Source organism: Pelobates fuscus, chromosome 8 (genome assembly GCF_036172605.1).
Source record: "Pelobates fuscus isolate aPelFus1 chromosome 8, aPelFus1.pri, whole genome shotgun sequence".
NCBI lineage: Eukaryota > Metazoa > Chordata > Amphibia > Anura > Pelobatidae > Pelobates > Pelobates fuscus.
Genome location: NC_086324.1, coordinates 172039973 through 172060941, shown reverse-complemented (window position 1 = coordinate 172060941; position 20969 = coordinate 172039973). Strand labels below are relative to the sequence as shown.

The window sequence follows — 20969 nt, the reverse complement described above, 5'->3', positions numbered from 1 at the left end:
ACATTGTATAGCTGTCTAATGAGAGCAGGTAGTGATACACTGTATAGCTGTCTAATGAGAGCAGGTAGTGATACATTGTATAGCTGTCTAATGAGAGCAGGTAGTGATACATTGTATAGCTGTCTAATGAGAGCAGGTAGTGATACACTGTATAGCTGTCTAATGAGAGCAGGTAGTGATACACTGTATAGCTGTCTAATGAGAGCAGGTAGTGATACACTGTATAGCTGTCTAATGAGAGCAGGTAGTGATACATTGTATAGCTGTCTAATGAGAGCAGGTAGTGATACATTGTAGCTGTCTAATGAGAGCAGGTAGTGATACATTGTAGCTGTCTAATGAGAGCAGGTAGTGATACATTGTATAGCTGTCTAATGAGAGCAGGAAGTGATACATTGTATAGCTGTCTAATGAGAGCAGGTAGTGATACATTGTAGCTGTCTAATGAGAGCAGGTAGTGATACATTGTAGCTGTCTAATGAGAGCAGGTAGTGATACATTGTATAGCTGTCTAATGAGAGCAGGTAGTGATACACTGTATAGCTGTCTAATGAGAGCAGGTAGTGATACATTGTATAGCTGTCTAATGAACGCAGGTAGTGATACATTGTATAGCTGTCTAATGAGAGCAGGTAGTGATACATTGTAGCTGTCTAATGAGAGCAGGTAGTGATACATTGTATAGCTGTCTAATGAGAGCAGGTAGTGATACATTGCATAGCTGTCTAATGAGAGCAGGTAGTGGTACATTGTATAGCTGTCTAATGAGAGCAGGTAGTGATACATTGTATAGCTGTCTAATGAGAGCAGGTAGTGATACACTGTATAGCTGTCTAATGAGAGCAGGTAGTGATACACTGTATAGCTGTCTAATGAGAGCAGGTAGTGATACACTGTATAGCTGTCTAATGAGAGCAGGTAGTGATACATTGTATAGCTGTCTAATGAGAGCAGGTAGTGATACATTGTATAGCTGTCTAATGAGAGCAGGTAGTGATACACTGTATAGCTGTCTAATGAGAGCAGGTAGTGATACACTGTATAGCTGTCTAATGAGAGCAGGTAGTGATACATTGTATAGCTGTCTAATGAGAGCAGGTAGTGATACATTGTATAGCTGTCTAATGAGAGCAGGTAGTGATACACTGTATAGCTGTCTAATGAGAGCAGGTAGTGATACACTGTATAGCTGTCTAATGAGAGCAGGTAGTGATACATTGTATAGCTGTCTAATGAGAGCAGGTAGTGATACATTGTATAGCTGTCTAATGAGAGCAGGTAGTGATACATTGTATAGCTGTCTAATGAGAGCAGGAAGTGATACATTGTATAGCTGTCTAATGAGAGCAGGTAGTGATACATTGTATAGCTGTCTAATGAGAGCAGGTAATGATACACTGTATAGCTGTCTAATGAGAGCAGGTAGTGATACATTGTATAGCTGTCTAATGAGAGCAGGTAGTGATACACTGTATAGCTGTCTAATGAGAGCAGGTAGTGGTACATTGTATAGCTGTCTAATGAGAGCAGGTAGTGATACATTGTATAGCTGTCTAATGAGAGCAGGTAGTGATACATTGTATAGCTGTCTAATGAGAGCAGGTAGTGATACATTGTAGCTGTCTAATGAGAGCAGGTAGTGATACACTGTATAGCTGTCTAATGAGAGCAGGTAGTGATACATTGTATAGCTGTCTAATGAGAGCAGGTAGTGATACATTGTATAGCTGTCTAATGAGAGCTGTCTAATGAGAGCAGGTAGTGATACATTGTATAGCTGTCTAATGAGAGCAGGTAGTGATACATTGTATAGCTGTCTAATGAGAGCAGGTAGTGATACACTGTATAGCTGTCTAATGAGAGCAGGTAGTGATACATTGTATAGCTGTCTAATGAGAGCAGGTAGTGATACATTGTATAGCTGTCTAATGAGAGCTGTCTAATGAGAGCAGGTAGTGATACATTGTATAGCTGTCTAATGAGAGCAGGTAGTGATACATTGTATAGCTGTCTAATGAGAGCAGGTAGTGATACATTGTAGCTGTGGAGCTATAATACAGTGAGAATGTTTCTGTGTTGTTTTTTGGTCATTAAAGGGTGTAAGACAGGGTTGCCATGGAAACAGAACTGAGCTTCCCATTGGCTGAGTATTGTATCTCTGGTGATGTCACTATTCTTAGCATCATCTCCCACCTGTGACATCAGAGCCTGCAGGAGAGCTGCCAGCCAGCAAGGGGTTAAATGTCTTATAGAACAATGCTCTGCAAGGTCAGCACTGCAGATTGATAGGGGCAGAGCTTATTCCTGTATGTCTGTAACAACAATCCCCTGAGTGACTGTCACACTGTATCTGCCCTGCATGTATTATACACTGCAATATTATTAACGTATTATAGTGTTAGCAGCACAATGCTCTGCAGGTTTATTATGGTATATTAGCAGCACAATGCTCTGCAGTTTTATTATACTGTGTTAGCAGAACAATGCTCTGCAGGTTTATTATTAGCAGCACAATGCTCTGCAGGTTTATTATAGTATGTTTGCAGCACAATGCTCTGCAGGTTTATTATAGTGTATTAGCAGCACAATGCTCTGCAGGTTTATTATAGTGTGTTAGCAGCACAATGCTCTGCAGGTTTATTATTAGCAGCACAATGCTCTGCAGGTTTATTATAGTATGTTTGCAGCACAATGCTCTGCAGGTTTATTATAGTGTGTTAGCAGCACAATGCTCTGCAGGTTTATTATAGTGTGTTAGCAGAACAATACTCTGCAGGTTTATTATTAGCAGCACAATGCTCTGCAGGTTTATTATAGAGTATTAGCAGCACAGCACTCTGCAGGTTTATTATGGTGTTAGCAGCACAATGCTCTGCAGGTTTATTATAGAGTATTAGCAGCACAATTATCTGCAGGTTTATTATAGAGTATTAGCAGCACAATTATCTGCAGGTTTATTATAGAGTATTAGCAGCACAATGCTCTGCAGGTTTATTATAGTGTATTAGCAGCACAATGCTCTGCAGGTTTATTATAGAGTATTAGCAGCACAATTATCTGCAGGTTTATTCGTGTATTAGCAGCACAATGCTCTGCAGGTTTATTATAGTGTATTAGCAGAACAATGCTCTGCAGGTTTATTATTAGCAGCACAATGCTCTGCAGGTTTATTATTAGCAGCACAATGCTCTGCAGGTTTATTATAGAGTATTAGCAGCACAATGCTCTGCAGGTTTATTATGGTGTTAGCAGCACAATGCTCTGCAGGTTTATTATAGTGTGTTAGCAGCACAATGCTCTGCAGGTTTATTATAGTGTGTTAGCAGAACAATGCTCTGCAGGTTTATTATTAGCAGCACAATGCTCTGCAGGTTTATTATAGAGTATTAGCAGCACAATTATCTGCAGGTTTATTATAGTATTAGCAGCACAATGCTCTGCATGTTTATTATAGTGTATTAGCAGCACAATGCTCTGCAGGTTTATTACAGTGTATTAGCAGCACAATGCTCTGCAGGTTTATTATGGTGTTAGCAGCACAATGCTCTGCAGGTTTATTATAGTGTGTTAGCAGCACAATGCTCTGCAGGTTTATTATAGTGTGTTAGCAGAACAATGCTCTGCAGGTTTATTATTAGCAGCACAATGCTCTGCAGGTTTATTATAGAGTATTAGCAGCACAATTATCTGCAGGTTTATTATAGTATTAGCAGCACAATGCTCTGCAGGTTTATTATAGTGTATTAGCAGCACAATGCTCTGCAGGTTTATTATAGAGTATTAGCAGCACAATTATCTGCAGGTTTATTATAGAGTATTAGCAGCACAATGCTCTGCAGGTTTATTATGGTGTTAGCAGCACAATGCTCTGCAGGTTTATTATAGTGTCTGAGCAGCACAATGCTCTGCAGGTTTATTATAGTGTATTAGCAGCACAATTATCTGCAGGTTTATTATAGTGTTAGCAGCACAATGCTCTGCAGGTTTATTATAGTATATTAGCAAAATGCTCTGCAGGTTTATTATAGTGTATTAGCACAATTATCTGCAGGTTTATTATAGTATTAGCAGCACAATGCTCTGCAGGTTTATTATAGTGTCTGAGCAGCACAATGCTCTGCAGGTTTATTATAGTATTAGCAGCAGAATGCTCTGCAGGTTTATTATAGTGTTAGCAGCACAATGCTCTGCAGGTTTATTATAGTGTTAGCAGCACAATGCTCTGCAGGTTTATTATAGAGTATTAGCCGCACAATGTTCTGCAGGTTTATTATAGAGTATTAGCAGCACAATGTTCTGCAGGTTTATTCGTGTATTAGCAGCACAATGCTCTGCAGGTTTATTATAGTGTCTGAGCAGCACAATGCTCTGCAGGTTTATTATAGAGTATTAGCAGCACAATGTTCTGCAGGTTTATTCGTGTATTAGCAGCACAATGCTCTGCAGGTTTATTATAGTGTCTGAGCAGCACAATGCTCTGCAGGTTTATTATAGAGTATTAGCAGCACAATGCTCTGTAGGTTTATTATAGTGTTAGCAGCAGAATGCTCTGCAGGTTTATTATAGTGTTAGCAGCACAATGCTCTGCAGGTTTATTATAGTGTCTGAGCAGCACAATGCTCTGCAGGTTTATTATAGAGTATTAGCAGCACAATGCTCTGTAGGTTTATTATAGTGTTAGCAGCAGAATGCTCTGCAGGTTTATTATAGTGTTAGCAGCACAATGCTCTGCAGGTTTATTATAGTGTATTAGCCGCACAATGTTCTGCAGGTTTATTATAGAGTATTAGCAGCACAATGTTCTGCAGGTTTATTCGTGTATTAGCAGCACAATGCTCTGCAGGTTTATTATAGTGTCTGAGCAGCACAATGCTCTGCAGGTTTATTATAGAGTATTAGCAGCACAATGTTCTGCAGGTTTATTCGTGTATTAGCAGCACAATGCTCTGCAGGTTTATTATAGTGTCTGAGCAGCACAATGCTCTGCAGGTTTATTATAGAGTATTAGCAGCACAATGCTCTGTAGGTTTATTATAGTGTTAGCAGCAGAATGCTCTGCAGGTTTATTATAGTGTTAGCAGCACAATGCTCTGCAGGTTTATTATAGTGTCTGAGCAGCACAATGCTCTGCAGGTTTATTATAGAGTATTAGCAGCACAATGCTCTGTAGGTTTATTATAGTGTTAGCAGCAGAATGCTCTGCAGGTTTATTATAGTGTTAGCAGCACAATGCTCTGCAGGTTTATTATAGAGTATTAGCAGCACAATGCTCTGCAGGTTTATTATAGTGTTAGCAGCACAATGCTCTGCAGGTTTATTATAGTGTCTGAGCAGCACAATGCTCTGCAGGTTTATTATAGAGTATTAGCAGCACATTGCTCTGCAGGTTTATTATAGAGTATTAGCAGCACAATGCTCTGCAGGTTTATTCGTGTATTAGCAGCACAATGCTCTGCAGGTTTATTATAGTGTATTAGCAGCACATTGCTCTGCAGGTTTATTATAGTGTATTAGCAGCACATTGCTCTGCAGGTTTATTATAGTGTATTAGCAGCACATTGCTCTGCAGGTTTATTATAGTGTATTAGCAGCACAATGCTCTGCCGGTTTATTATAGTGTATGAGCAGCACATTGCTCTGCAGGTTTATTATAGTGTATTAGCAGCACAATGCTCTGCCGGTTTATTATAGTGTATGAGCAGCACATTGCTCTGCAGGTTTATTATAGTGTATTAGCAGCACAATGCTCTGCAGGTTTATTATAGTGTATTAGCAGCACAATGCTCTGCAGGTTTATTATAGTGTATTAGCAGCACAATGCTCTGCAGGTTTATTCGTGTATTAGCAGCACAATGTTCTGCAGGTTTATTATAGTGTATTAGCAGCACAATGCTCTGCAGGTTTATTCGTGTATTAGCAGCACAATGTTCTGCAGGTTTATTATAGTGTATGAGCAGCACATTGCTCTGCAGGTTTATTCGTGTATTAGCAGCACAATGCTCTGCCGGTTTATTATAGTGTATGAGCAGCACATTGCTCTGCAGGTTTATTATAGTGTATTAGCAGCACAATGCTCTGCCGGTTTATTATAGTGTATGAGCAGCACAATGCTCTGCAGGTTTATTCGTGTATTAGCAGCACAATGCTCTGCAGGTTTATTATAGTGTGTTAGCAGCACAATGCTCTGCAGGTTTATTATAGTGTGTTAGCAGCACAATGCTCTGCAGGTTTATTATAGTGTATGAGCAGCACAATGCTCTGCAGGTTTATTATAGTGTTAGCAGCACAATGCTCTGCCGGTTTATTATAGTGTATGAGCAGCACATTGCTCTGCAGGTTTATTATAGAGTATTAGCAGCACAATGCTCTGCAGGTTTATTATAGTGTATGAGCAGCACATTGCTCTGCAGGTTTATTATAGTGTATGAGCAGCACATTGCTCTGCAGGTTTATTATAGTGTATGAGCAGCACAATGCTCTGCAGGTTTATTATAGTGTTAGCAGCACAATGCTCTGCAGGTTTATTATAGTGTGTTAGCAGCACAATGCTCTGCAGGTTTATTATAGTGTGTTAGCAGCACAATGCTCTGCAGGTTTATTATAGTATATTAGCACAATGCTCTGCAGGTTTATTATAGTGTTAGCAGCACAATGCTCTGCAGGTTTATTATAGTGTATTAGCAGCACATTGCTCTGCAGGTTTATTATAGTGTATTAGCAGCACATTGCTCTGCAGGTTTATTATAGTGTATGAGCAGCACATTGCTCTGCAGGTTTATTATAGTGTGTTAGCAGCACAATGCTCTGCAGGTTTATTATAGTGTATGAGCAGCACAATGCTCTGCAGGTTTATTATAGTGTTAGCAGCACAATGCTCTGCCGGTTTATTATAGTGTATGAGCAGCACATTGCTCTGCAGGTTTATTATAGTGTATTAGCAGCACAATGCTCTGCAGGTTTATTATAGTGTATTAGCAGCACAATGCTCTGCAGGTTTATTATAGTGTATTAGCAGCACAATGCTCTGCAGGTTTATTCGTGTATTAGCAGCACAATGTTCTGCAGGTTTATTATAGTGTATGAGCAGCACAATGCTCTGCAGGTTTATTCGTGTATTAGCAGCACAATGCTCTGCAGGTTTATTATAGTGTATGAGCAGCACATTGCTCTGCAGGTTTATTATAGTGTATTAGCAGCACAATGCTCTGCAGGTTTATTATAGTGTATTAGCAGCACAATGCTCTGCAGGTTTATTATAGTGTATTAGCAGCACAATGCTCTGCAGGTTTATTCGTGTATTAGCAGCACAATGTTCTGCAGGTTTATTATAGTGTATGAGCAGCACAATGCTCTGCAGGTTTATTCGTGTATTAGCAGCACAATGCTCTGCAGGTTTATTATAGTGTGTTAGCAGCACAATGCTCTGCAGGTTTATTATAGTGTGTTAGCAGCACAATGCTCTGCAGGTTTATTATAGTGTATGAGCAGCACAATGCTCTGCAGGTTTATTATAGTGTTAGCAGCACAATGCTCTGCCGGTTTATTATAGTGTATGAGCAGCACATTGCTCTGCAGGTTTATTATAGAGTATTAGCAGCACAATGCTCTGCAGGTTTATTATAGTGTATGAGCAGCACATTGCTCTGCAGGTTTATTATAGTGTATGAGCAGCACATTGCTCTGCAGGTTTATTATAGTGTATGAGCAGCACATTGCTCTGCAGGTTTATTATAGAGTATTAGCAGCACAATGCTCTGCAGGTTTATTATAGTGTATGAGCAGCACATTGCTCTGCAGGTTTATTATAGTGTATGAGCAGCACATTGCTCTGCAGGTTTATTATAGTGTATGAGCAGCACAATGCTCTGCAGGTTTATTATTGTGTTAGCAGCACAATGCTCTGCAGGTTTATTATAGTGTGTTAGCAGCACAATGCTCTGCAGGTTTATTATAGTATATTAGCACAATGCTCTGCAGGTTTATTATAGTGTTAGCAGCACAATGCTCTGCAGGTTTATTATAGTGTGTTAGCAGCACAATGCTCTGCAGGTTTATTATAGTGTGTTAGCAGCACAATGCTCTGCAGGTTTATTCGTGTATTAGCAGCACAATGCTCTGCAGGTTTATTATAGTGTGTTAGCAGCACAATGCTCTGCAGGTTTATTATAGTGTGTTAGCAGCACAATGCTCTGCAGGTTTATTATAGTGTATGAGCAGCACAATGCTCTGCAGGTTTATTATAGTGTTAGCAGCACAATGCTCTGCAGGTTTATTATAGTGTGTTAGCAGCACAATGCTCTGCAGGTTTATTATAGTGTGTTAGCAGCACAATGCTCTGCAGGTTTATTCGTGTATTAGCAGCACAATGCTCTGCAGGTTTATTATAGTGTGTTAGCAGCACAATGCTCTGCAGCTTTATTATAGTGTTAGCAGCACAATGCTCTGCAGGTTTATTATAGTGTGTTAGGAGCACAATGCTCTGCAGGTTTATTATAGTGTGTTAGCAGCACAATGCTCTGCAGGTTTATTCGTGTATTAGCAGCACAATGCTCTGCAGGTTTATTATAGTGTGTTAGCAGCACAATGCTCTGCAGGTTTATTATAGTGTATGAGCAGCACATTGCTCTGCAGGTTTATTATAGAGTATTAGCAGCACATTGCTCTGCAGGTTTATTATAGAGTATTAGCAGCACAATGCTCTGCCGGTTTATTATAGTGTATGAGCAGCACATTGCTCTGCAGGTTTATTATAGTGTGTTAGCAGCACAATGCTCTGCAGGTTTATTATAGTGTGTTAGCAGCACAATGCTCTGCAGGTTTATTCGTGTATTAGCAGCACAATGCTCTGCAGGTTTATTATAGTGTGTTAGCAGCACAATGCTCTGCAGGTTTATTATAGTGTGTTAGCAGCACAATGCTCTGCAGGTTTATTATAGTGTATGAGCAGCACAATGCTCTGCAGGTTTATTATAGTGTTAGCAGCACAATGCTCTGCAGGTTTATTATAGTGTGTTAGCAGCACAATGCTCTGCAGGTTTATTATAGTGTATGAGCAGCACATTGCTCTGCAGGTTTATTATAGAGTATTAGCAGCACAATGCTCTGCCGGTTTATTATAGTGTATGAGCAGCACAATGCTCTGCAGGTTTATTATAGTGTTAGCAGCACAATGCTCTGCAGGTTTATTATAGTGTGTTAGCAGCACAATGCTCTGCAGGTTTATTATAGTGTGTTAGCAGCACAATGCTCTGCAGGTTTATTCGTGTATTAGCAGCACAATGCTCTGCAGGTTTATTATAGTGTGTTAGCAGCACAATGCTCTGCAGGTTTATTATAGTGTGTTAGCAGCACAATGCTCTGCAGGTTTATTATAGTGTATGAGCAGCACATTGCTCTGCAGGTTTATTATAGAGTATTAGCAGCACAATGCTCTGCCGGTTTATTATAGTGTATGAGCAGCACATTGCTCTGCAGGTTTATTATAGTGTCTGAGCAGCACAATGCTCTGCAGGTTTATTATAGTGTGTTAGCAGCACAATGCTCTGCAGGTTTATTATAGTGTGTTAGCAGCACAATGCTCTGCAGGTTTATTATAGTGTGTTAGCAGCACAATGCTCTGCAGGTTTATTATAGTGTATGAGCAGCACAATGCTCTGCAGGTTTATTATAGTGTGTTAGCAGCACAATGCTCTGCAGGTTTATTATAGTGTATGAGCAGCACATTGCTCTGCAGGTTTATTATAGTGTATGAGCAGCACAATGCTCTGCAGGTTTATTATAGAGTATTAGCAGCACAATGCTCTGCCGGTTTATTATAGTGTATGAGCAGCACATTGCTCTGCAGGTTTATTATAGTGTATGAGCAGCACAATGCTCTGCAGGTTTATTATAGTGTCTGAGCAGCACAATGCTCTGCAGGTTTATTATAGTGTGTTAGCAGCACAATGCTCTGCAGGTTTATTATAGAGTATTAGCAGCACAATGCTCTGCAGGTTTATTATAGTGTGTTAGCAGCACAATGCTCTGCAGGTTTATTATAGTGTGTTAGCAGCACAATGCTCTGCAGGTTTATTATAGTGTATGAGAAGCACAATGCTCTGCAGGTTTATTATAGTGTTAGCAGCACAATGCTCTGCAGGTTTATTATAGTGTATGAGCAGCACAATGCTCTGCAGGTTTATTATAGTGTATGAGCAGCACATTGCTCTGCAGGTTTATTATAGTGTATGAGCAGCACATTGCTCTGCAGGTTTATTATAGTGTATGAGCAGCACATTGCTCTGCAGGTTTATTATAGTGTATGAGCAGCACAATGCTCTGCAGGTTTATTATAGTGTTAGCAGCACAATGCTCTGCAGGTTTATTATAGTGTGTTAGCAGCACAATGCTCTGCAGGTTTATTATAGTGTGTTAGCAGCACAATGCTCTGCAGGTTTATTATAGTATATTAGCACAATGCTCTGCAGGTTTATTATAGTGTTAGCAGCACAATGCTCTGCAGGTTTATTATAGTGTTAGCAGCACAATGCTCTGCAGGTTTATTATAGTGTGTTAGCAGCACAATGCTCTGCAGGTTTATTATAGTGTATGAGCAGCACATTGCTCTGCAGGTTTATTATAGTGTATTAGCAGCACAATGCTCTGCCGGTTTATTATAGTGTATGAGCAGCACAATGCTCTGCAGGTTTATTCGTGTATTAGCAGCACAATGCTCTGCCGGTTTATTATAGTGTATGAGCAGCACAATGCTCTGCAGGTTTATTCGTGTATTAGCAGCACAATGCTCTGCAGGTTTATTATAGTGTGTTAGCAGCACAATGCTCTGCAGGTTTATTATAGTGTGTTAGCAGCACAATGCTCTGCAGGTTTATTATAGTGTGTTAGCAGCACAATGCTCTGCAGGTTTATTATAGTGTATGAGCAGCACAATGCTCTGCAGGTTTATTATAGTGTTAGCAGCACAATGCTCTGCCGGTTTATTATAGTGTATGAGCAGCACATTGCTCTGCAGGTTTATTATAGAGTATTAGCAGCACAATGCTCTGCAGGTTTATTATAGTGTATGAGCAGCACATTGCTCTGCAGGTTTATTATAGTGTATGAGCAGCACATTGCTCTGCAGGTTTATTATAGTGTATGAGCAGCACAATGCTCTGCAGGTTTATTATTGTGTTAGCAGCACAATGCTCTGCAGGTTTATTATAGTGTGTTAGCAGCACAATGCTCTGCAGGTTTATTATAGTGTATGAGCAGCACAATGCTCTGCAGGTTTATTATAGAGTATTAGCAGCACAATGCTCTGCAGGTTTATTATAGTGTATGAGCAGCACATTGCTCTGCAGGTTTATTATAGTGTATGAGCAGCACATTGCTCTGCAGGTTTATTATAGTGTATGAGCAGCACAATGCTCTGCAGGTTTATTATTGTGTTAGCAGCACAATGCTCTGCAGGTTTATTCGTGTATTAGCAGCACAATGCTCTGCAGGTTTATTATAGTGTATGAGCAGCACAATGCTCTGCAGGTTTATTATAGTGTCTGAGCAGCACAATGCTCTGCAGGTTTATTATAGTGTGTTAGCAGCACAATGCTCTGCAGGTTTATTCGTGTATTAGCAGCACAATGCTCTGCAGGTTTATTATAGTGTGTTAGCAGCACAATGCTCTGCAGGTTTATTATAGTGTGTTAGCAGCACAATGCTCTGCAGGTTTATTATAGTGTATGAGCAGCACAATGCTCTGCAGGTTTATTATAGAGTATTAGCAGCACAATGCTCTGCCGGTTTATTATAGTGTATGAGCAGCACATTGCTCTGCAGGTTTATTATAGTGTATGAGCAGCACAATGCTCTGCAGGTTTATTATAGTGTCTGAGCAGCACAATGCTCTGCAGGTTTATTATAGTGTGTTAGCAGCACAATGCTCTGCAGGTTTATTCGTGTATTAGCAGCACAATGCTCTGCAGGTTTATTATAGTGTGTTAGCAGCACAATGCTCTGCAGGTTTATTATAGTGTGTTAGCAGCACAATGCTCTGCAGGTTTATTATAGTGTATGAGCAGCACATTGCTCTGCAGGTTTATTATAGTGTCTGAGCAGCACAATGCTCTGCAGGTTTATTATAGTGTGTTAGCAGCACAATGCTCTGCAGGTTTATTATAGTGTGTTAGCAGCACAATGCTCTGCAGGTTTATTATAGTGTGTTAGCAGCACAATGCTCTGCAGGTTTCTTATAGTATATTAGCACAATGCTCTGCAGGTTTATTATAGTGTTAGCAGCACAATGCTCTGCAGGTTTATTATAGTGTGTTAGCAGCACAATGCTCTGCAGGTTTATTATAGTGTGTTAGCAGCACAATGCTCTGCAGGTTTATTATAGTGTGTTAGCAGCACAATGCTCTGCAGGTTTATTATAGTGTATGAGCAGCACAATGCTCTGCAGGTTTATTATAGTGTTAGCAGCACAATGCTCTGCAGGTTTATTATAGTGTGTTAGCAGCACAATGCTCTGCAGGTTTATTATAGTGTATGAGCAGCACATTGCTCTGCAGGTTTATTATAGAGTATTAGCAGCACAATGCTCTGCCGGTTTATTATAGTGTCTGAGCAGCACAATGCTCTGCAGGTTTATTATAGTGTGTTAGCAGCACAATGCTCTGCAGGTTTATTATAGAGTATTAGCAGCACAATGCTCTGCAGGTTTATTATAGTGTGTTAGCAGCACAATGCTCTGCAGGTTTATTATAGTGTATGAGCAGCACAATGCTCTGCAGGTTTATTATAGTGTTAGCAGCACAATGCTCTGCAGGTTTATTATAGTGTGTTAGCAGCACAATGCTCTGCAGGTTTATTATAGTGTATGAGCAGCACATTGCTCTGCAGGTTTATTATAGAGTGTTAGCAGCACAATGCTCTGCAGGTTTATTATAGTGTATGAGCAGCACATTGCTCTGCAGGTTTATTATAGTGTATGAGCAGCACATTGCTCTGCAGGTTTATTATAGTGTATGAGCAGCACAATGCTCTGCAGGTTTATTATAGTGTTAGCAGCACAATGCTCTGCAGGTTTATTATAGTGTGTTAGCAGCACAATGCTCTGCAGGTTTATTATAGTGTGTTAGCAGCACAATGCTCTGCAGGTTTATTATAGTATATTAGCACAATGCTCTGCAGGTTTATTATAGTGTTAGCAGCACAATGCTCTGCAGGTTTATTATAGTGTTAGCAGCACAATGCTCTGCAGGTTTATTATAGTGTGTTAGCAGCACAATGCTCTGCAGGTTTATTATAGTGTATGAGCAGCACATTGCTCTGCAGGTTTATTATAGTGTATTAGCAGCACAATGCTCTGCCGGTTTATTATAGTGTATGAGCAGCACAATGCTCTGCAGGTTTATTCGTGTATTAGCAGCACAATGCTCTGCAGGTTTATTATAGTGTGTTAGCAGCACAATGCTCTGCAGGTTTATTATAGTGTTAGCAGCACAATGCTCTGCCGGTTTATTATAGTGTATGAGCAGCACAATGCTCTGCCGGTTTATTATAGTGTATGAGCAGCACATTGCTCTGCAGGTTTATTATAGAGTATTAGCAGCACAATGCTCTGCAGGTTTATTATAGTGTATGAGCAGCACATTGCTCTGCAGGTTTATTATAGTGTATGAGCAGCACATTGCTCTGCAGGTTTATTATAGTGTATGAGCAGCACAATGCTCTGCAGGTTTATTATTGTGTTAGCAGCACAATGCTCTGCAGGTTTATTATAGTGTGTTAGCAGCACAATGCTCTGCAGGTTTATTATAGTATATTAGCACAATGCTCTGCAGGTTTATTATAGTGTGTTAGCAGCACAATGCTCTGCAGGTTTATTATAGTGTGTTAGCAGCACAATGCTCTGCAGGTTTATTATAGTGTATGAGCAGCACAATGCTCTGCAGGTTTATTATAGTGTTAGCAGCACAATGCTCTGCAGGTTTATTATAGTGTGTTAGCAGCACAATGCTCTGCAGGTTTATTATAGTGTATGAGCAGCACATTGCTCTGCAGGTTTATTATAGAGTATTAGCAGCACAATGCTCTGCCGGTTTATTATAGTGTATGAGCAGCACAATGCTCTGCAGGTTTATTATAGTGTTAGCAGCACAATGCTCTGCAGGTTTATTATAGTGTGTTAGCAGCACAATGCTCTGCAGGTTTATTATAGTGTGTTAGCAGCACAATGCTCTGCAGGTTTATTCGTGTATTAGCAGCACAATGCTCTGCAGGTTTATTATAGTGTGTTAGCAGCACAATGCTCTGCAGGTTTATTATAGTGTGTTAGCAGCACAATGCTCTGCAGGTTTATTATAGTGTATGAGCAGCACATTGCTCTGCAGGTTTATTATAGAGTATTAGCAGCACAATGCTCTGCCGGTTTATTATAGTGTATGAGCAGCACATTGCTCTGCAGGTTTATTATAGTGTCTGAGCAGCACAATGCTCTGCAGGTTTATTATAGTGTGTTAGCAGCACAATGCTCTGCAGGTTTATTATAGTGTGTTAGCAGCACAATGCTCTGCAGGTTTATTATAGTGTATGAGCAGCACATTGCTCTGCAGGTTTATTATAGTGTATGAGCAGCACATTGCTCTGCAGGTTTATTATAGTGTGTTAGCAGCACAATGCTCTGCAGGTTTATTATAGTGTGTTAGCAGCACAATGCTCTGCAGGTTTATTATAGTGTATGAGCAGCACAATGCTCTGCAGGTTTATTATAGTGTTAGCAGCACAATGCTCTGCAGGTTTATTATAGTGTGTTAGCAGCACAATGCTCTGCAGGTTTATTATAGTGTGTTAGCAGCACTATGCTCTGCAGGTTTATTCGTGTATTAGCAGCACAATGCTCTGCAGGTTTATTATAGTGTGTTAGCAGCACAATGCTCTGCAGGTTTATTATAGTGTTAGCAGCACAATGCTCTGCAGTTTTATTATAGTGTGTTAGCAGCACAATGCTCTGCAGGTTTATTATAGTGTGTTAGCAGCACAATGCTCTGCAGGTTTATTCGTGTATTAGCAGCACAATGCTCTGCAGGTTTATTATAGTGTGTTAGCAGCACAATGCTCTGCAGGTTTATTATAGTGTGTTAGCAGCACAATGCTCTGCAGGTTTATTATAGTGTATGAGCAGCACATTGCTCTGCAGGTTTATTATAGAGTATTAGCAGCACAATGCTCTGCCGGTTTATTATAGTGTATGAGCAGCACATTGCTCTGCAGGTTTATTATAGTGTCTGAGCAGCACAATGCTCTGCAGGTTTATTATAGTGTGTTAGCAGCACAATGCTCTGCAGGTTTATTATAGTGTGTTAGCAGCACAATGCTCTGCAGGTTTATTATAGTGTATGAGCAGCACATTGCTCTGCAGGTTTATTATAGTGTATGAGCAGCACAATGCTCTGCAGGTTTATTATAGAGTATTAGCAGCACAATGCTCTGCCGGTTTATTATAGTGTATGAGCAGCACATTGCTCTGCAGGTTTATTATAGTGTATGAGCAGCACAATGCTCTGCAGGTTTATTATAGTGTCTGAGCAGCACAATGCTCTGCAGGTTTATTATAGTGTGTTAGCAGCACAATGCTCTGCAGGTTTATTATAGAGTATTAGCAGCACAATGCTCTGCAGGTTTATTATAGTGTGTTAGCAGCACAATGCTCTGCAGGTTTATTATAGTGTGTTAGCAGCACAATGCTCTGCAGGTTTATTATAGTGTATGAGCAGCACAATGCTCTGCAGGTTTATTATAGTGTTAGCAGCACAATGCTCTGCAGGTTTATTATAGTGTGTTAGCAGCACAATGCTCTGCAGGTTTATTATAGTGTATGAGCAGCACATTGCTCTGCAGGTTTATTATAGAGTATTAGCAGCACAATGCTCTGCCGGTTTATTATAGTGTATGAGCAGCACAATGCTCTGCAGGTTTATTATAGTGTTAGCAGCACAATGCTCTGCAGGTTTATTATAGTGTGTTAGCAGCACAATGCTCTGCAGGTTTATTATAGTGTGTTAGCAGCACAATGCTCTGCAGGTTTATTCGTGTATTAGCAGCACAATGCTCTGCAGGTTTATTATAGTGTGTTAGCAGCACAATGCTCTGCAGGTTTATTATAGTGTGTTAGCAGCACAATGCTCTGCAGGTTTATTATAGTGTATGAGCAGCACATTGCTCTGCAGGTTTATTATAGAGTATTAGCAGCACAATGCTCTGCCGGTTTATTATAGTGTATGAGCAGCACATTGCTCTGCAGGTTTATTATAGTGTCTGAGCAGCACAATGCTCTGCAGGTTTATTATAGTGTGTTAGCAGCACAATGCTCTGCAGGTTTATTATAGTGTGTTAGCAGCACAATGCTCTGCAGGTTTATTATAGTGTATGAGCAGCACATTGCTCTGCAGGTTTATTATAGTGTATGAGCAGCACATTGCTCTGCAGGTTTATTATAGTGTCTGAGCAGCACATTGCTCTGCAGGTTTATTATAGTGTTAGCAGCACAATGCTCTGCCGGTTTATTATAGTGTCTGAGCAGCACAATGCTCTGCAGGTTTATTATAAGATGCAAAACAAGGTAAAGAGGAGGGGGGGTAGGTCACTGTGTTTGGGGGGAGGAGGGGGGGCAGGTCACTGTGTTTGGGGGGAGGAGGGGGGGCAGGTCACTGTGTTTGGGGGGAGGAGGAGGGGGGGCAGGTCACTGTGTTTGAGGGATGGCTCAGAGGATTGGCAGCCCTGTAATAGGAAGGGGTTAACGGAAGCTGTTCCCAGCTCCTGGTATGAATATGTAAAGCAGTGAGGGGGCATTGTGTGTCTCCCCCTCCTCACTATCACACGCCCCCCTCACACCCTCCCTCAGCATCACAGCAGCCCCAGCTTCTCTGCAGAGCGAGAGCATAAAGAGCCCAAGCTCTGCACACACAGACAGGGGACATGAGCCAGCTCCAGCAAGGTAAGCTAATATACAGCCTGCACCTTGTATTACACACCGGTACAATACAGAGAGAGCTAATATACAGCCTGCACCTTGTATTACACACAGGTACAATAGAGAGAGCTAATATACAGCCTGCACCTTGTATTACACACCGGTACAATACAGAGAGAGCTAATATACAGCCTGCACCTTGTATTACACACCGGTACAATACAGAGAGAGCTAATATACAGCCTGCACCTTGTATTACACACCGGTACAATACAGAGAGAGCTAATATACAGCCTGCACCTTGTATTACACACCGGTACAATACAGAGAGAGCTAATATACAGCCTGCACCTTGTATTACACACCGGTACAATACAGAGAGAGCTAATATACAGCCTGCACCTTGTATTACACACCGGTACAATACAGAGAGAGCTAATATACAGCCTGCACCTTGTATTACACACCGGTACAATACAGAGAGAGCTAATATACAGCCTGCACCTTGTATTACACACCGGTACAATACAGAGAGAGCTAATATACAGCCTGCACCTTGTATTACACACCGGTACAATACAGAGAGAGCTAATATACAGCCTGCACCTTGTATTACACACCGGTACAATACAGAGAGAGCTAATATACAGCCTGCACTTTGTATTACACACCGGTACAATAGAGAGAGCGCTAATATACAGCCTGCACCTTGTATTACACACCGGTACAATACAGAGATAGCTCATATACAGCCTGCCCCTTGTACTACACACCGGCACAATACAGAGAAAGCTAATATACAGCCTGCATCTTGTATTACACACCGGTACAATACAGAGAGAGCTAATATACAGCCTGCACCTTGTATTACAACCGGTACAATACAGAGAGCTAATATACAGCCTGCACCTTGTATTACACACAGGTACAATAGAGAGAGCTAATATACAGCCTGCATCTTGTATTACACACCGGTACAATACAGAGAGAGCTAATATACAGCCTGCATCTTGTATTACACACCGGTACAATACAGAGAGCTGCACCTTGTATTACACACAGGTACAATAGAGAGAGCTAATACACAGCCTGCATCTTGTATTACACACCGGTACAATAGAGAGAGAGAGCCAATATACAGCCTGCATCTTGTATTACACACCGGTACAATACAGAGAGAGCTAATACACAGCCTGCATCTTGTATTACACACCGGTACAATACAGAGAGAGCTAATACACAGCCTGCATCTTGTATTACACACCGGTACAATACAGAGAGAGCCAATATAAAGCCTGCACCTTTTATTACACACCGGTACAATACAGAGAGCTAATATACAGCCTGCCCCTTGTATTACACACCGGTACAATGCAGAGAGAATTAAGCCCACCACAGCATGATCGCACAGATTGCATCATGCCAGGTATACCATAGTGATCATGCCAGCCTAACTACATGCTGGGTATAAAGTGGGCAGTGACTGTGCCAGTCCAACCGCATGGCAGGTATACCATGGGCAGCAACCATGCTGTCTCATCTGCTTGTACCTTCCAGGCAATCTGTAGGGATACCAGTGCAGCCTCCTTCACAACCGCATGCCAGCCATTCCACAAACAGTGACTGAGCCAGGCTCACCCACTGCATGCCAGCCATACCACACACAGGGACTGTGCTATCCCCACCCACTGCATGCCAGCCATAGAAGACAGTGATAGTGCCAGCCTTATCCACAGCAAACCTTGCATAGCATGGAGAGCGACTTTGCCAGTCTCATGCTACATGCCTGGTATACCATGAGCAGCGACTGTGCCAGCCTCATACATTACATGCCAGCCATACTAGACAGTGACTGTGCCAGCCTCACCCACATTACTCCATGTGCACACAGTGCAAATATGTACCAGTGCCAGTCTGTGTTCAGAGTAAGATTGGCACTGAGGGAGCACACAGGGAGGGGAAGGATATGTACACCCAGCAGCACTGGCTGAGTCACCCACTATCTGTGTAACCTGCTCCCCCCCTTCCCCGCAGTGTTCTGATTCACAGGATGAGTCAGTCGGGCTGCGGCCTTGCTTTCCGTGGGTGAAGGGCACCTCTCCTCCGCCTGCTACCGACCCCAGATCCACAGGAAGGGCTGAGTGCAGACATCCACCTTATTGCACAGTCACACCCTCTCCATCATTTTACCCGCTATTGAGAATTCACCCCCATTTTCACTGTACCCCCCTTAGGTTCAACTTCTTCCCTCGAAACATACACATGCAAATGCTAAGTGTCCGAATCAATGTCAGCTATTGTATAGACCTCGCTTTAAGGAATGTGTTTGCATTAGGGGTGTACAAAGTAAAGTGTGTGTGTGTGTGTGTGTGTGTGTGTGTGTGTGTGTATATATCATCCTCATCATCATCATCAATCATGGGGATATAGTTCACAAACACATGCAGTGCTGGTGATCTCTGTTCTAGGATTTTCTGATTTGGAATATACAGACTGTCTCTAATGATCTATATAACCAATAATTTGCTGTAATCCGTAAACATCAGTCCTTGCAAGGTAATAACAGTGACAAGGTCAGGTCTCTGGACGGGATATCAAACATTCAAACTACATAGTGATATAAAGCACCCAGAACAGGTCTATCCAATACATACCATCATACTAGGACATTACAGGAAACACTAACCCTGGTCTTTTTGCTCCTACAGGTTGCCAGAAGTGAAATCTGGGTCTTGACGTCAGACTTTCAAACCTGTTGCTCATCAGTCTTTAATCCTCCCATCACATTCCCCCTTTCTCTATGCCCCTTCAGCTGCCCACTATGAATTTCCGCAGCCACAGGCTCCTGCGACGCTCTCCACCACCTCCTGCAACAATTTCCAAACCAGTGGCTGTCGGAGGCAGCACCGGCACAGGGCTTTCCAATTTGGGCAGCATTGCTCAAATCAGCCCCTGCCTCTACCTCTCTAGTGGGAATGCGGCAGGCAGCCGACACTTGGTGTATGCCCGCAATGTCACTTGTATTGTCAATGCCACCCTAGAGATCCCCAACACTAACTGGCCGGATGTGGATTACATTAAAGTGCCGGTGCCGGATTTGCCTCATGCGCCGCTGGCTCTGTACTTTGACTCTGTGGCTGACCGTATTCACCAGAATGGAAAGAGAAATGGCAGGACTCTGGTGCATTGCGTGGCTGGAGTGAGCCGCTCGGCCACGCTCTGCATCGCGTATCTGATGAAGTATCACCGACTGTCTCTCCTTGACGCCCACCAGTGGGTGAAAACCAGAAGACCTGTGGTACGACCGAATGCTGGCTTCTGGCAGCAACTGATTCAGTACGAAAAGAAACTTTTTGGAAAAAACACTGTAAGACTCGTACCATCTCCTTTGGGTCTCATACCAGACATATACGAGAGAGAGACCCGCAACCTAATCCCAGTTTGGGGTTTTAGATAAAAAAAAAAATAAATAAAAATAAACCCAGAAGACAAAACAGGACTGGTGCCATGCTCAAAGAACTTGACTAAAACCATGCTTTTTACTGTATGTAGATTGGGAATGTACATGCCCCTCAATGATAAACTGAAATATGGAAATGTTGGGTGTATTGGGTGTTCTATATGAAAGAGTTGATTTATTTATGGTTATTTCAAAAACTCAGGTTTGTGGGAACGTTTATGGGGGCGTTTCTGAAAAGCAATTGTGGGCTAAATATTAAACTGTGAGCAGCCATCATGCAAACCAACGGCTTGCTCCTACAAAGTGCGTAACAATTCAAACTTTCCCCCAGAACAGATTTTTTTTTAATAATAGAAAGTCTGATCTACTAATTCATGAGAAAGGGTCAAGGAAGACCCCTTGATATGACTGGCGAGCCATCTGCTAGAAAGGGGCTAAATAGTTACATTTTCTTTACTTTTGTTAATAAAAATCTGCCAACACAATCTGTACTTGTGGGATGTATAAGGGGTGGGAACGGGAAAAAGGTGCAATATAAATTATGTATATTTCTAAAAA

At 41.5% G+C, this 20969-nt stretch overlaps 1 protein-coding gene across 2 annotated transcripts; it reads left to right on the top strand.

The window, feature by feature from the left end:
- Positions 1 to 2213: 2213 nt before the first annotated feature.
- On the top strand, positions 2214 to 20936 carry LOC134571026 (dual specificity protein phosphatase 14-like). Of its 2 annotated transcripts, none has more exons than XM_063429068.1 (2): positions 2214 to 2268; positions 19660 to 20936. In XM_063429068.1, exon 2 carries the CDS (start codon positions 19752 to 19754, stop codon positions 20406 to 20408), a length of 657 nt encoding a protein of 218 aa, XP_063285138.1. In that variant the 5' UTR covers positions 2214 to 2268; positions 19660 to 19751; the 3' UTR covers positions 20409 to 20936. The 2 variants fall into 2 exon arrangements, with proteins under 2 accessions (XP_063285138.1, XP_063285137.1); XM_063429067.1 differs by lacking the exon at positions 2214 to 2268 and adding an exon at positions 16781 to 16975.
- The last annotated feature ends 33 nt before the right edge of the window (positions 20937 to 20969 follow it).